The following is a 15283-nucleotide window of genomic DNA, read 5'->3' as shown; positions in this document are numbered from 1 at the left end:
AGACTCACGGTGTGGGTCAGTCAGCGACATCGTGCGCTGACAGGCCTCGCAAAGCTTGAAACCGGGCATCCCTATGCACCAGGAGTAGGTTTTACTTACATTTTAATTAAACAAACACTGTGGTCAACAAGTTGACGGGGTACCTCTCTCCGGATCTGCGCTTGCTAGCGCGGAAAAAGAAAGAACTGACGTCAGTGCGCGTGGGTGCGTCTAAGTAGCTCCAGTGACGCCATCTGGGCGAATATGACACCAAAGACGCACGCGGAGATGTACGACGACGCCCATCGACGCGCATGTGTAATGCGGACGAAAGATTTCCAGATCCAGTCTGACGCCTGGGAATATTCTAAGGTAAGGAATCTATCACTAACATATCTCTTTCAGATACAGGTCTATGCTCGATTTACATTCCACAAGTGTGGGAAGACCAGGGGCTCCCTAGCATCGGGCTACATCTCTTTTCGCCAGTACCAGTCCTAGGTTACATAGTAGGAGTTTACTGTGGGGAGATCCACTTCTGAGAGAATACCCAATAGGCTGTGTTTGGCATTCATGGGGAGTTGTGCCCCCTAGTATCTCATTTAGTTCCCGGAGTATCTGGGACCAGTAGGTTATGATTTGCTGACATTCACAAAGTGTCTTACCTCTCCCCATAGCATGCAGGCGTGCACTGTCAAACTACACCCTGTGTAGGATTTTGAATTGTATGAGGTGAAGTTGCAGCTTGATGGCCACCTCTCTTGGGTGCATTAAGGCTGTTTCCCAGTCAATATCCTCTAACTGTCCTGTTGTGCTTCCCATTTGGACCTAAGGGATTTAAACTTATCAGGAATGTTATTGATTAGTGTTTTATATATCCATGATATGGCTTTACTAGCTACTTCTTCCTGGAGTAGCCTACCCTCTAGGGGCGCGAATTCGGGAAGGTCAATGGTATCAATCTTTGCCGCCCTTCAAGTGCGTTTCAGCTGCAAATACTTATATCTTTGGGTGTCTTTTAGTTGGTACTCAGATTTGTGCACTATCAATAGGATTAAGTCAGCTTCTCTTAAATGTTGCCCAGCCTAGAGATCCCAAATGTGTCCCAGTGCCTAAATCCTTGGAGCCTACCTATTTCCGGCATTCTCATGCCTTCCCAAAGTGGTGTCTCCCTTATAAGTTTTTTCCGATTGCATTTGTAATTCTGCTCCCTTCCAGGCCTCTATCTTCTTCTGGGTGGCGGGGAGTAGTCGACAGACTCCCTTGCCCCTATAGATGTAATGGAGATGTGTGGTTCTGGAATTGTACCATTTCCAGGGCATAAGTGTGGTTCTCTCCTGACAGGTGTCCCCATTTGTTAATTACAACCAGTTGTGCTGCCCTATAGTAGGACCATATGTCGGGTAGGGCAATTACCCCATTATATTGATTGTGTTGCAATGTCTGTAGCACCACTCTCGGGTGGCCTCCATCCCACAGAATGTGTGCCTAGTTCCTGATTAATTGCTGTAAAAATAGTCTCTGGTAATCAGCAGTATGTGTTTTGAAGTATATAGAGCAGTTACTGGAATGTAATAATTTTATACATAGCCCAGTAACATCAAAGGAAGTAGTCTCTGTAGGAGAGTAGGGTCTGCAATCCTATGATCACCCGGACTTTTTGCTTTTGTTTCACTGGTTTACGACTTTCTCGGGCTGTGGGCCTGCCAATCAGACCCACAGCCTAGCTGTTCTCTCGCTAAATTGATGTGTGTACCTTAGGTGCATTACCCAATTGGAACTGGGCCACCCTGTCAGACCCTGTAACTCAGGGCATCGGTGTACCCAGGGCCTACCAGGGGCTGAAGCATGTATTATGCCACCCCTGACTGGCCATCTAAATCTGACACAACTGGCTGCACGACAGCTGGGGCAACGCGGCGTACTCGCCCGTTGCTGTAGGTATAGTATCCCTATACCTAACCCTAAAATGGACACCCGAGTTCCTATCAGTCACTCCTATGGCAGGCCTTGACAATCCTGAAGGCAGAGTTCATGGACCCGTGTGAATTGGGCTCTGGAACGAGCCGAGCCCGGTTGCAGCTTGCAGAACCAAGACCCAATGGCTGTTCCATGATAACGCGTATCATCGGTAACTTCGGTATAGCGTTATCAAGACATGTCGAGTAAGGTGTCATACGAATCGGGATGCTGCCCCCTCACCAATTCTGGTGACGAGGTTAGCATTCCCCCCTTCTAGAGGGACACGACATGTACGTAACTGTGAACCCCGGTTAAAGTTAACTGAAGCCTCAGCTCCACAAAATGGACGCTGCCACCACAGACACGAGTCTGACCTCCTGCTGCTGGGAGTCCTTCCAGCGAGGAGAGCTTGGACAAAGGGTTTCCGGTCAGGGGCGGTGTTCGCACCATCCCAGACAGGGTTTGTGTATTCTGGGTAGGTAGGGCTTTGCAAGAAGGTGACTGCGGAGTGGCACCCCGGTGCTCACTACGCATCTGCCGGCTAGAACCAGTTCCAGGGGCGCGCAGCCCCTGACCTGGGGAAAGTCTGGCAGGGGAGAGGGGTGTAACTACCCCCCTTCCTGGTCCCACCCCTAGGGCAGGACCTAGTCATGTACCCACCCCTTTCTTTAGGATAAAGGCTGGAGCGGGGACCCTTCCAAATTAGGTCATCTTTGAATCAAGAACTACTTTCTACGAAAGGACATTCGAGACTCTTCTCAAGATTTCTCCCTTGTGGCTAAGGAGTAGTCACCCTGCATCCGCAGGCACCATCTAAGAACTCTGCGGTTTGCTGCAAGTCCTTCCTCAGGAATCCGACGACCCAGCTCGACGAGAACCGGCTTCCCTGGCACCTCTGACCTCTACCCACATCGTCAGCTCAGCTGAGATCTGTGGGTACGACGAGACCTCGAGGGACCAGCCATCATCAAAACCTGCACGCTTTCTTAATCCAGCACGACCACCGAAGGAATCCTCTGGTGAGTTGCTCTGGGGTCCGAGAAGCCCCGACCCTGAGCAGCTCCAGCACCGTAGTGCAGCCTCCCAGCATCTCCACGATCTGCGTGGGGCCCTTCTGCTCGCCGCTCAGCCCGTTGTCCGATCACTAGCCGCTGGCTTGTGACCTTCTTGACGACATCCGACAACCAACGCTGCTGGTCTGGTTGCTCCAGACCGGCCTTTGCTCCCTTTTACGAGAGGAGCACCCCGGACCCTCCTGGTCCACTCAAGACGCCATTTTAGGCCCACCACGTGGCCCTAAAATCTGCCAAGGCTTGTTGCCCCAACCCTGGGCCCAGCGACGCCGACAGCATCAACCTTCGTGGGACAGCTCGCACCTCCATCCTGGTCGCCGACAACGCCTCCTGGTCCGTGAGACTGCAGAGCCTAGCGTCGCCCACTCACCTAGTCGAGGTGACGGCCATCCGGTGCCTTCCTGGTACCCTCTGACTACTGGCTAGTAGTACGAACTTGGTCCCCTCTGCTTTCAGGTATCATCGATCTCTGATCCAGGCTTGGATCTCTACGAACTATTCTTCACAGGTCGCCGGCCAGCAACTCCTTCCGTCCGGCTCCTGGCTCGTCAGCGAAGACCCCCGACGCCTGTAAGACTTGTGCAGCTGCAGCCCTTGTGGCTAGGTAACTCCGGCATTTCGGTGCCCGCATAGCCTCCTTACTTAAGGGTCCTGAGTCCCTCGCTTCCGACTTGCCTTATCAGGTCCGCCCGAGACCACTAAACTTTCCGTGCCCTCGGGCATTTGTATTGATTGTGCACTTGAATAATTTTCCTAAGAGTTTTGTTCTGTGCTTAGTACCCTGTCCTCATCTCATAAAGAGTACAGGGCTGTTGTGATTCTAATAAATACACATTTTATTTTCATAACACTTGTGTGGTGTCCTTTCACTTGGTGTTCAAGGGGTATGTGATGGTATAACAGCTGGCTTAACACGCCCTCTAGAGTTTAGCCCGAAGACTGCTCGTATCCACGCTACTAGGATAGCTGGTCTACGGTTGACTTACAACCAATCACCATAAGGGTCGTTTGGACCGTTGCATAGTGGTCACTAGAATAGTGAACACTGCATATCGGGCCAACTTCTCACAGTCTCCACCTCCCAGCCTCTTCAGGGAATTCCACTTGAAGCAGCTTAATGTTATAGTGAAGGTTCGCCACTTCATTGGCGCTGATGTCTAGACCTAAGTAACTGAACCCTTACTTGACAACTAAGGCATCCTGGGAGTTTCCGAGTATCCAGAGTACCCCCCATTGGCTAGAGGCTCGATTGTCCCAATTTATGTTAAACCCAACATGTTTGCTGTATTCTTGGAATAGTTGCAGGATCAGGGGGATTGTTTTGACAGGGTTGGTGACAGAGAATAACGTCCTCAGCATAAAGTGAGATCCGTTTGTCTTGGCGGAGCCCGGCCTTATCTCTGAAACCGCTCTAACCTGGATGCGTCCTAATTAAGCATGCCAGTGGTTCCAATAATAGAGCGAACAATAAAGGAGACATGAAGCAACCCTGTCTAGTTCTCTCCGCACTGGGAAGTCTACCGACATCACCCCATTAACTCACACTTTGGCTCACGGATTGGTGTATAATAGTTCTATCCGGGACATAAATACAGGACCGAAACCGAACTTTAACAGAGCTTGTCGCATCTATGGCCAATGGACGACGTTGAAGGCCGTTTTGGCGTCCAATGAGAGGAATACTTGTGGGGCAAGTCTGCTTTTTCATTGAGCCAAGCCAGTTGGCAAGACATTGGAAGTTAAAGTGAGTAGCTCGTTTAGGCATAAAGCCGGATGGGTAGCAGTGAATAATGGATGAGATCACCGGCATAGGTGCGTGGCTAGTTTAAAGGCTAGGATTCTTGTTCCTACATTATGTAACAATATGGTTCAATATGACCCACAATCCGTGGCGGGTTTCCCTAGCTTATGAATCACTACTACTGTAGCGTTGCGGAGGTCCAGGGGAGTGTCCGGTCCTCTTGTGCTGCTAGGTACATATTCAGGAGGTGGGGCCCTAATAAACCAGCATTGCGTTTGAAAAATTCTGCCAGGAGCCAAATCAGCCCCAGGGTTTTTCCCGATTTCTGTTTACTGATGGCGTACATTACTCCTATCATGGTGAGGTCTCCTTCAAGGACCATATGTTCTTTATGGGAGAGAGTGGGAGTATCGATTGCGCTTAGGTATCTATTGACTTGGGAGTAGTCAGCTAGTGGCCTAGTTTCGTAGAGTTCTGTGTAGTAGCGGGCAAAGGCACTCACAATGGCTGGTGCGGTTGTGTGGGTCTCCTGTTGTTCCTGTATCATGACTACCCGTCTCATAGAGTTGGTGCTGTGAGGCCCTGAGTTAGATGACCTCCTTTTCCACCAGTGCTCGATATTCCGTGCGTGCTATATAGGCCTCATCCTTAGACGGGTGTGAGGTACCAACATTATTGCTGAGGATAATATTCCCAGGAAAGATTTTATGATTCTCACAGAAGCAAACTGTCTCCTTTGGAGGTCTGATGTCAGAGAAATCAGACGTGATTGCCTTTCTTTGGACAAGAATGCCTTGTCCTGGAGTATCCAAGACTACCCCCAGAAATTGAATCCTTTGAGAAGGATGAAGAACTGATATTTGGACGTTGTTGTAAACTCCCAGGGATTGAAATAGTTGAAGACATGTGGACGTTGCTTGAGATGCCTTCCAAAAAGGAGCCTTTATTAGGGAAAAGTTGTATGCCTTGAAGTCTGAGGTGAGCGGCCACCGGGGCCAGGCATTTTGTAAAGACTCTCGGGCTGAGTGGAGACCTGAGGGAAGGACTTTGAATTAAAAGTGAGCACCTGCCACAGTGAAACTGAAGAATTTCCGATGTTCGGAGTGAATGGGGATGTGGAAGTATACATCCTAGAGATCCAATGTGGTCATGAAGTCTGCATGGTCCAGAAGCTTAAGGATTTCCTGATGCGTGACCACTAGAAAGGATTTCTTTTGTAGATATTTGTTCAGCTTTCTTAAATCCAGGATAGGTCTCCATTCCACTGATTTTTTCTTTACTAGAATAAAGCGGGAATACAACATCTTCCCTACTTGAGAGTGAGGCACTCTTTCTATCACTCCTTTCAAGAGCATGGTTTTTGCTTCTTTCCTGAGAAGAGCAAGATGTGGTGGATGTTCCTTTAGAGGTGGGTGAGGAGGAGGAATGCTGACAAATTCCAGGGTGTGCCCAAATTTGAGAATATGCAAGACCCACTTGTCGCTGGTCAATCGTTTCCAATCGTTGATATGTTGGGATACATTTGGAATCCTGGAAATAAGGTGTGGCAGAGCTGCTGCAGGTGCTAGGAAGTTGTCATTGCTTTCTAGCAGAATCCCTGCCCTGTTGGGGCTGTCGTCTATTCTGCTGTCTATAAGCGGCAGCCAGAGGCATTCTGGAGGACTGTTCCTGCTGTTGATAGTTATATCTTCCCTGTTAGCCTTGGGGCTGATAGCCAACACGAAAGGAATAAGATCCTCTGCCCCTGGATCCCCGAAAAGGGATATTTTAAGGTGCCAAGGGCTTTGGCAGTGTCAGTACCTTTTTTGATGTCTTGCAGAGCCTGCCAAAGAGTGCATCTCCATCGAATGGCATGTCCAAAATCTTTTAGACCTCAGGGCGAAAAGTTTTACATTTCAACCATCCCCGACGTCGGAGGACTGCCGCTACAGCTAGTTGATGAAAACCTAAGGAGGCTAGGTCCATTGATATAACAATTATTTCGAATACAGCCTTTTTTTCAAGGAGAATTGTTATTGCTTCCTATTTCTTTTCATCAGGTAAAAAAATCAAGATATGGAGCAATGTCCGACCATGGTTGGCGGCCATATCTCCCTAGAATTGCCAGGGAGTCTGTGGCATGAACTGAAGCACCCGCCATGGTGATAAATCGCTGACCGATGTTATCAAGGCGCCTACCATGCTTATCTGGCGATGCTGTAACAGGAATGGATGGATTCCGAGTTCTATGTTGAGTAGCCTGTGAAATAACAGAATCTGGTACTATGTATTTATCGATTCTAGGAAGAAAAGCAGGCACTAAAAATAGATTTTTCATTATTTGAATTCCTTCTTCCCAGATATGATCTATTATAGGGATAGAACGGACGGACTTCTTACTCTGGTCTTTAAAATTGTAAAGGAAGCAATTCGTTTGCTTCACTGATACAGGAAGGTGAAACCGGATTGCTGCCCTCTCCATAATAGCATGAAAACATCCAATATTTTCAGGGGGGAATCTACTGCCTGAAGACCTGGCGAAGATAGCATAGGGATCAAATAGTCATCTCATTCATCCACAGTCTTGGGCGAATTTGGTAGTTCCCCATCCTCCGAAACAGTATTGTCATTATCATCCTGGATTAGATGCTGTACAGGTAAAACATCCCGAGGTTCATCAATAGGGACAGACTGATCAGCGACCTGCAAGACAGGAAGCGTAGTACGTTGTGTTGGAACAGGCGCAGCTGGTGGAAAAAGTGCATGATAATACTTCAACATAGCCGCCAGATCTTGCAACAAGGCTACAAGCATTTGCACCACAGGTTCCTGCTGCAATGGGGTCACTTGAGGACCTCATAATGACTCACAAGGCTCATAGTACTCTTCCTCATCCTGATATTTAATTCAGAGTTGAGAAGGATTGCATGCTGGCTTAAAAAGCCCATCATCCTCAGACTCTTCCAAATAGTGACTAGGAGGCAAGGGTGAAATATGAGAAACGTCCAGGAAATAGTTTCTTGAAGATGAGAACATCAACAATAGTTTTGATGTTAAAACTGGGGTAATTTGTCCAGATGTAGGCCTCTTACGCTTCACCACGCGGGGTAGGCATCTTTAGAGTGCACATGGCATTCCCTGTGCTTTAATTTTCACCAATATCTGTTCAACCTGGGGACCTTAGAACCTGGGGACCTTAGAGATGCTCCCCATCAAAGGGGAAGGAGGGGGTGGGGCAGGCAGGGACAAAATGGGGGCAGGCAGGGACAAAATGGGGGAGGGGAAAAAATGGGGGGAGGGGAAAAAATGGGGGGGAAGGGAAAAAATGGGGGGGGAAGGGAAAAAATAGGGGGGGAAGGGAAAAAATAGGGGGGAAGGGAAAAAATAGGGGGGAAGGGAAAAAATGGGGGGGGAAGGGAAAAAATGGGGGGGGAGGGAAAAAATGGGGGGGGAAGGGAAAAAATGGGGGGAAGGGAAAAAATGGGGGGCAGGGAAAAAATGGGGGGCAGGGGAAAAATGGGGGGAGGAAGGGAAAAAATGGGGGGAGGAAGGGAAAAAATGGGGGGAGGAAGGGAAAAAATGGGGGGAGGAAGGGAAAAATGGGGGAGGGAAACATGGGGGAGGGAAACATGGGGGAGGGAAACATGGGGGAGGGAAACATGGGGGAGGGAAACATGGGGGAGGGAAACATGGGGGAGGGAAACATGGGGGAGGGAAACATGGGGAGGGAAACATGGGGGAGGGAAACATGGGGGAGGGAAACATGGGGGAGGGAAACATGGGGGAGGGAAACATGGGGGAGGGAAACATGGGGGAGGGAAACATGGGGGAGGAAAACATGGGGGAGGAAAACATGGGGAGGGAAACATGGGGGAGGGAAACATGGGGGAGGGAAACATGGGGGGAGGGAAACATGGGGGAGGGAAACATGGGGGAGGGAAACATGGGGGGAGGGAAACATGGGGGGAGGGAAACATGGGGGGAGGGAAACATGGGGGGAGGGAAACATGGGGGGAGGGAAACATGGGGGGAGGGAAACATGTGGGGGAGGGAAAAATGGGGGAGGGAAAAAAGGGGGGAATGGAAAAATGTGGGAAGGGAAGAATGGGACAAGGGGAGAAGGGGAAAAAAAGTGCCAAGCTTGCCTTCAGGAACCAGCTCGTGGCCTCTCCCAGTGCTCCTCCGGGATATGTTGGAGGAGCTCCTCCATCTCATCACAGTGGGCGGTGTCGTCCATGGAAAGCAGGCAGATTGAGTTTGCAATACGCTAAGTATTGGCACACTGTGCAAGGTGCTTGTCAGCCATGTCTGTACGTTTACTCTTTGTCCGGCAGAGGACCTTCACAGGCAACTTGAGCTTTTGCGTGTTTATGAACAGTAAGCACCACCAGGGAATAAGGTGGGAATTGGCCCTAATGTAGATAGATCTTAAAAGGAAACCTTGCAAAAAAATTTCTAACCTACCCGTGGAAGTGGTCTCTAGCCTTTGTCGGCTCTCTGAAAAGATCAGGAGCAGGTTTAAGCATCCCTTTCAACATGGTCAGGCACTGCGTGGAGTGGAGGAAAGTTTAAAAGGAAAATACTCTTCAACAGACTTGTGGTGCATTTCCACACTAGGATATGCTGCAGCCCTACACAAGACCTCGTTGTAGGAGGCGGGGTCACCTGCAGCGTAGAGTCGGGCATGGTAAATATCGGAAGCTGTACCCCCCTGGTGGATCCACATGATCGGGTCTTCTTGTGGGGCCATGTTGTATGGTTGGGTGTAGGTAAAGTTAACGACCATGTCCCAAAGGAAGTGGAAGCCCAGAATCCTGTCTCTGTTGGTCCACAAAGGCTGAACGCCACTTGCGGAATGGAAGCTAGGAACAAGGTCGAGGATGGAAGATTGAGGGAGGGGGGGACAGCAAGGCTGTACTCACCTCCTGTTGAGCCGGCAGGAGGTCTTTGATCTTGAGGTCAGAGACAGAATTCTCTTAAGGCAAGAAAGCCTCATCTGCGGCTGATGGTTCCGGATGCTATCCCCCTCCTCTTTCCCCTTGAGGTCCTGAGTGCCCAAGAGGTCTGGGGTATCTCCGCTGCTCCGGCGCAACATCTCGAGTTGACTGGTCCGTTAGTCCAAAAGAATGTTTTTGAATGGAAAAACTGCCACGCATCGCAAGGGGCCTCGTGCTTTGGGGAGAAACAAGGATTAAAGATCTCATGGAAGTCGGCCCAGGAGTATTTTGAATGACACTAAGGACCACATCAAAAAGGCGCCTGTTCCATCAGAGGCGAGGCATGGTGAGAGCGGATAGAGTGGAAGACTCCTCCGATGAGCAGGGCCGCACCGGGGGTTGAGATTGATGGAGAGCTGCCCCAGAGCAAACAGCAATACAAGAGAAAGGGAGTACAATCAAAATCAATAATACAAAGGGAAACAAACAGTGAATGTCGAAAAGAACACTGTGACGGCGTTGATCAGGAGCAGAGGTCCTAACCCGAAGGCGGAAAGAACACAACCTAACAATGGAGGCGATTACCTTGTGCACTGCAAGCAAGAGTGGAGTCAAAGTACCAATTTTCACAAAGCTGGGCCCAACACTACATGGCAAGAGTATGTGCATGTGCATCTACATGCACACATGCTTCAAACATTTGATAAGCGCATTACCATAATAACACCAATTAAACCCTGCGGCCAATTCTGAAGCTGCTCTTGTGCAGAGAGCAGCTTCAGAATTGGCTCCAGCGGCCTCAATTAGCGCTCCAGGACAGACCAAGTCTGTGCCTGCTCTGTCCAACGCAGCTGCATTGCTGGGTTGGAGAGAGCATTTAATGTGCATGACGGGAATGCACTCCCATCAGTGCCTGTCACTAGCAGGCCCCAGCCCCAAGACTAAGCAGGAAAGGAAAAATAAAACTAGTGCAGTTTTATTTTTCCTTTCCTGCAGTTTTTTGGGGTGGGGCGACACCGCTGCTCCTACTACTGACCTTGGAAGGTTATGGTTGAATTAAAGATTATGCCCAGGTCTTAACTTTAGTTATCAGTGAAGCCGATTAGTCATCCGAATAACTCCACCCACCACAATACATGCCTCAATCAAGATGCCTCTTGATTTTCTAATGGTGTTCGAAATACCCTGACACCTTAAGTGAGGATCAGAATTCACCAACAACTATGCTTAAGGATTATGTAACCAATTAGATAAGTAGCAGTGTTTGATCTGATTCCAACAGAAATGTTATAGTACTGGCAGGAAAAGCAAACATGTAGTGACTGATTTTATTTCCCTTCGGCAGTAGATATTACAATCAGTTCTACCAATGAAGGGGGATAGATATTACAAATTAATGATCTGATTCTTCAAAAAAATGTAGACTAATGTATAGGCCTTATTTTGTATTATCGTCTAATTGAAACATCTCATTTATTGTCCAATTTGGAGTCATGAGGAGAATTACAAATCAGGGTTGGTTTCATGGTATTTAAAATTTGTAAAGTGGCTTAATTATGAATGGCACAATGTAGTTATTGAAATAATTTTACCCACGCACCATCTTCATCCTCCTCACTTGATTCGTCCCGAAATGGATTAAAATCATCTTCGTCCTCTCCTGAACTTAAAGATTTCACACTTTCATTGTCAGAATCTCTCTTGTTGGAGGCGTCCGAATCACTGTCCATTTCAGAAGAACTGCTGCCAGCAAGACCGCCAACCTTGCGTGGTTTTTTAGCTTCCCTTTCAATATCTTCACCTGAGAAAGATAATGTGATTTATGTGTGAGTTCTTCAATCTTTAAACTGGACAAAAAGATAATCACTTTCATATTAGATTACATCTTTGTACACAAAACAAGTAAAGATCAAGTGTTTGATGAAATATAAACGCCAATAAAAGCACAACCACTTTGGGAAAATATATATAGAATTCAATTAAGTTGAAGCAAATATTAACACTTAATTTGAGCTCAATAACCAAAACTTACAATCAAGCAACAAAATAATTTCAGGTCTTTGGCAAACTCTAAAAACAGGCAAAGAGCTAAATTACTTGTCTTTGGAAATGTTTTTTTTTTTTAGTTTAAAGTATTTTATTGCACTTTTGCATACAGGGTTAGACAGTGGTAAAATAAATACACAGTCAGAAAGGATGGATACATCATAGGGAGGGGTTGTACGCTGTGCACAAAATGATGTTTCAGTGAATATTCTGCATAAATTGAGTGAACAGTGTAATATGTAGAGTATAAAGCATAGACATATCACTTTGGTAATGTTTTTAACATGTTAAACCCCTTGCGTGCTGCGGACGGCCCCCGGTCGTCTGACGTCACGTTGGGCGTGTGCAGAGGACGGCCGGGGGCCGTCCGAACCCCGCCCACTCATTAATTCGTCCGCACAGCGGGGGAATTCACGCAGCGTGCAAGGGGTTAATCATGCAGATTACTTATTTTAACCGCTTCACTTGTGCCAGACCAGACCTGGAGTTTTTATGAGCATTCATCTCTACTAGCGTGACAAGGTCCAGTACGGCAACCTCAAACGCATCTCTGCCCCACCAGAAGGGACTTTCAGGCCACCAAAAAAAGACACCACATCTACCAATGAAGTTCATTCCATCATCATTCTGTGCCACCCCCACGCAACATGAACGTAAAGACAGCAGAATAACTGATACAACAACAAAAATATGCAGGAAGGACAAGGGGACTTTACTAATCTGCAGGAGCAATAATATCAAAAGGAAAATGTTATGTGCACTGTAAGCATCTGTTTGAGGCATGCAGTGCTGTAGATTCACAGGCTCAACATACATCTGCCACCAGATGTTGTGCTGGGAAGTGTGCAATTTGTTTTCTTTGACAAAGTCGCTCAAGTCAAAAGGTACAGTGACTCCTCCTATGGCTAGAATTGCACACAGCATCAGCTCCACTGTTAGAATATTTTAGCATGGTGAGTGAGGATAAAAATGGAGCATAGAAAAACAGAAAATGAGCATGCAAAGAAGAAGAAAGAAAAGTTACTGTAACAATCTAAGACTTCTGGGTAGGAATCTACAGCACTACATACCACAAACAGATGCTTACAAGGTACTTAACATGTTCCATTGTGGCATGTGTAGCTGTAGATAAACATGCTCTTTAAAACAGTTCTCCCTTAAGCAATGGCTAGCTGGAGAAAGCTGGAGAGTATTGTAAAAGCTTGGAAAATATGATCTTATTGGCGTGTAAAACACCCACACAGTAATGCTTAGTGAATGTGTGGAGTGGACCAATAGCGGCTTTAAATTTGTCAGCCGTAGGCATGTTACCAAGGAAAGCCATGGAGGCCCCCTGTTTGTGGGTAGAGTGGGGCCTATGAGGTGCAAGCAGATGACTTTTTAAGTCTGAATGGATTCGTTTAGTAACCTGCCTATGCCCACTTTGGATTGAGTATGGCCTTTGTGTGGTTTTTCTGAATGAGATCAAGTGCTAATGCATCTTGAAAAAGGGTTTTGTTAAATCAAAGTAGTGCATAAGGGCTCTTTTGAAATCTAGACGGTCAAGAGTCCTCTCCGCCACGGAGTCCGGGTGTGGGAAGAACACGGAGTTCAACAGTTTGGTTAATGTGACAAAAAGATACCACATTGAGCAAAAATGTTGGATTAGTCCTAAGGATAACTATCATTGTGCACCTGAATGGTTCCACAAGGTTAAGAGCTTGACACTCACTCACTTAAGAGATGTAATGTTAACTAGGAAGACCAAATTCCAAGAGAGGGTAAGAATAAAGGGGCTTAAAAGGAGTGCCCATGAGTCGAGCGAGAACACTGAGGTTCCAGAGAGGCGCTGGGGGTACCATTGGTGGACTACCGAGTTTAAATCCCTTCACAAACGCTTTGATTACTGAGTGCCTGAAAAAGGAACTGCAGCCAAGTAGGGATGTATAGGGAGGCGTGACGTCTGTAGGTGGAGGTGGAGCAGGTACCAAACTTTCTTGGAATGCTGACTACAATGAGAAAATGTGCTTGGGTAGGTTGTAACGAACACATCTTTTCCATTTGTCCGCATAGCAGCTCTGTGTGGTGGGTCTATTGGCATCCTTAAGGACATACATTCAGGAGGCAGACAGAGAGCCAAATTCTAGGACTTGATAAGCTAGATTGCAAGATTTTAATGCCTGGAGGTACAGGTGCCTTACAGTGCCCTGCTTCGGAGTAAGACACTAGGGATAAGCCAAGAAGGGAGATGGGCTAGGGTTACATGGCCCACGTGGTAAGTACTAGATTGAGAGTGAGGGATGTTTGCTGAAGCGTCTGGACCACATATGGAAGGAGTGGGAGAGGAGGAAACTTGTAGGTAAGTATCCCTGGCCAGTTCATCCACAGTATATTGCAATGGACTGTGGGTGCGAGAACCTGGATGCAAAGCTTGGGATTTGGCACTTTTGGTGGTGGTGAAGAGGTCTACGGCAGGGAATCCAACACAACATTAGTACAGGAGTAAGACTTTCAGGTGGAGTTGCCATATTCTGCTGTACTTATAGTAGGTACTCTGCCAGTCGAGGTTGGTGGAGGAGTGCCTACCATTAAATGCTGTGTGCTAACGTTGACCGCTGTTTTGAGTGTGTGCTACCTTCTTGCTGGAGGTAGTACATGCTGGTCAGATTGTCTGTGCGGATGAGGACTACATAATGGTGTATGCTGCAGAAGAAAGCTAAAGCTTTGACAGCCAACTGAATTGCCAATACTTCTAGGTACGTGATGTGAAAACCCAGTTGGTGGCGTGCCCATATACTCAGAACGGCCAAGTCCTGTAAATGTGCCCACCATCCCATGAGCAAAGACTCCATGGTCATATGTGGAACTGGGTCAAGAAAGATCTCTGCTTGTGACCATTGTGCAACTAGGCACTTTTCTAGCAGAGGCATGTGCAGTCTGCCTCGGGAAACTGTGGCAATACAGGAGGCCATCATGCTGATGATGTGCAGACTGTTAAGTGGCTATCTGGCTTAAAAAGATACAGTAACAACTGCAAAGCTTGAATCCGAAATTAGCTCGGGTACACTTTCCCAGTGACTGTGTTGCGAACTGCTCCCAGGAAAGGACGTACAGAACAAGTTACTTACCTTCGGTAACGCTTCTTCTGTAGATACAGTATCTACCTGTGGATTCCACACCTTGTGATTCCTCACTTTGTGAATATCCCCTGCGTCAGCAGCATTCAGATCTTTTTTGTAGCTCTCCACACTGACGAGGACGTCGTCACAGAAGACTGGCTCGGCACGAGGCTCTGCTGACGTCTCCGGAGCCATAAGAGAGCCTCGTCGGTGTGATGACGTCAGTTCCGCCCTTTTTTCCTGTGCCTTCGAGGCACACGGATGGACCGACACAAATATATACAGCATACACAGTATACAGTATTCAAACCAACACACACACAGTGCAATGAGAAAAAAGAATAACACTTGAATTGAAAGTAACAGATAGAAAATATCAACATTGTAGGTATACAAGGGGGGACAACAGGAAGGCGGGTGGGTCAGTGAGGAATCCACAGGCAGATACTGTATCCACCAGAAAAAGCG

At 47.6% G+C, this 15283-nt stretch overlaps 1 protein-coding gene across 1 annotated transcript in view; it reads right to left on the bottom strand.

Annotated features, from left to right (window-relative positions):
* Nucleotides 1-15283, bottom strand: part of SBNO1 (strawberry notch homolog 1) — a 946695-nt gene that overhangs the window by 511725 nt on the left and 419687 nt on the right. Inside the window, exon 12 of the mRNA XM_086942451.1 lies at nucleotides 11272-11472. Coding sequence (XP_086798577.1) covers nucleotides 11272-11472 — 201 coding nt within the window. The remainder of the gene's footprint in view (nucleotides 1-11271; nucleotides 11473-15283) is intronic.

The sequence above is a fragment of the Lissotriton vulgaris genome, chromosome 11, assembly GCF_964263255.1.
Source record: "Lissotriton vulgaris chromosome 11, aLisVul1.2, whole genome shotgun sequence".
NCBI classification, from domain to species: Eukaryota; Metazoa; Chordata; class Amphibia; order Caudata; family Salamandridae; genus Lissotriton; species Lissotriton vulgaris.
The sequence above is the reverse complement of the archived record's forward strand: the minus strand, read 5'-3'. Positions and strand labels throughout refer to the sequence as shown.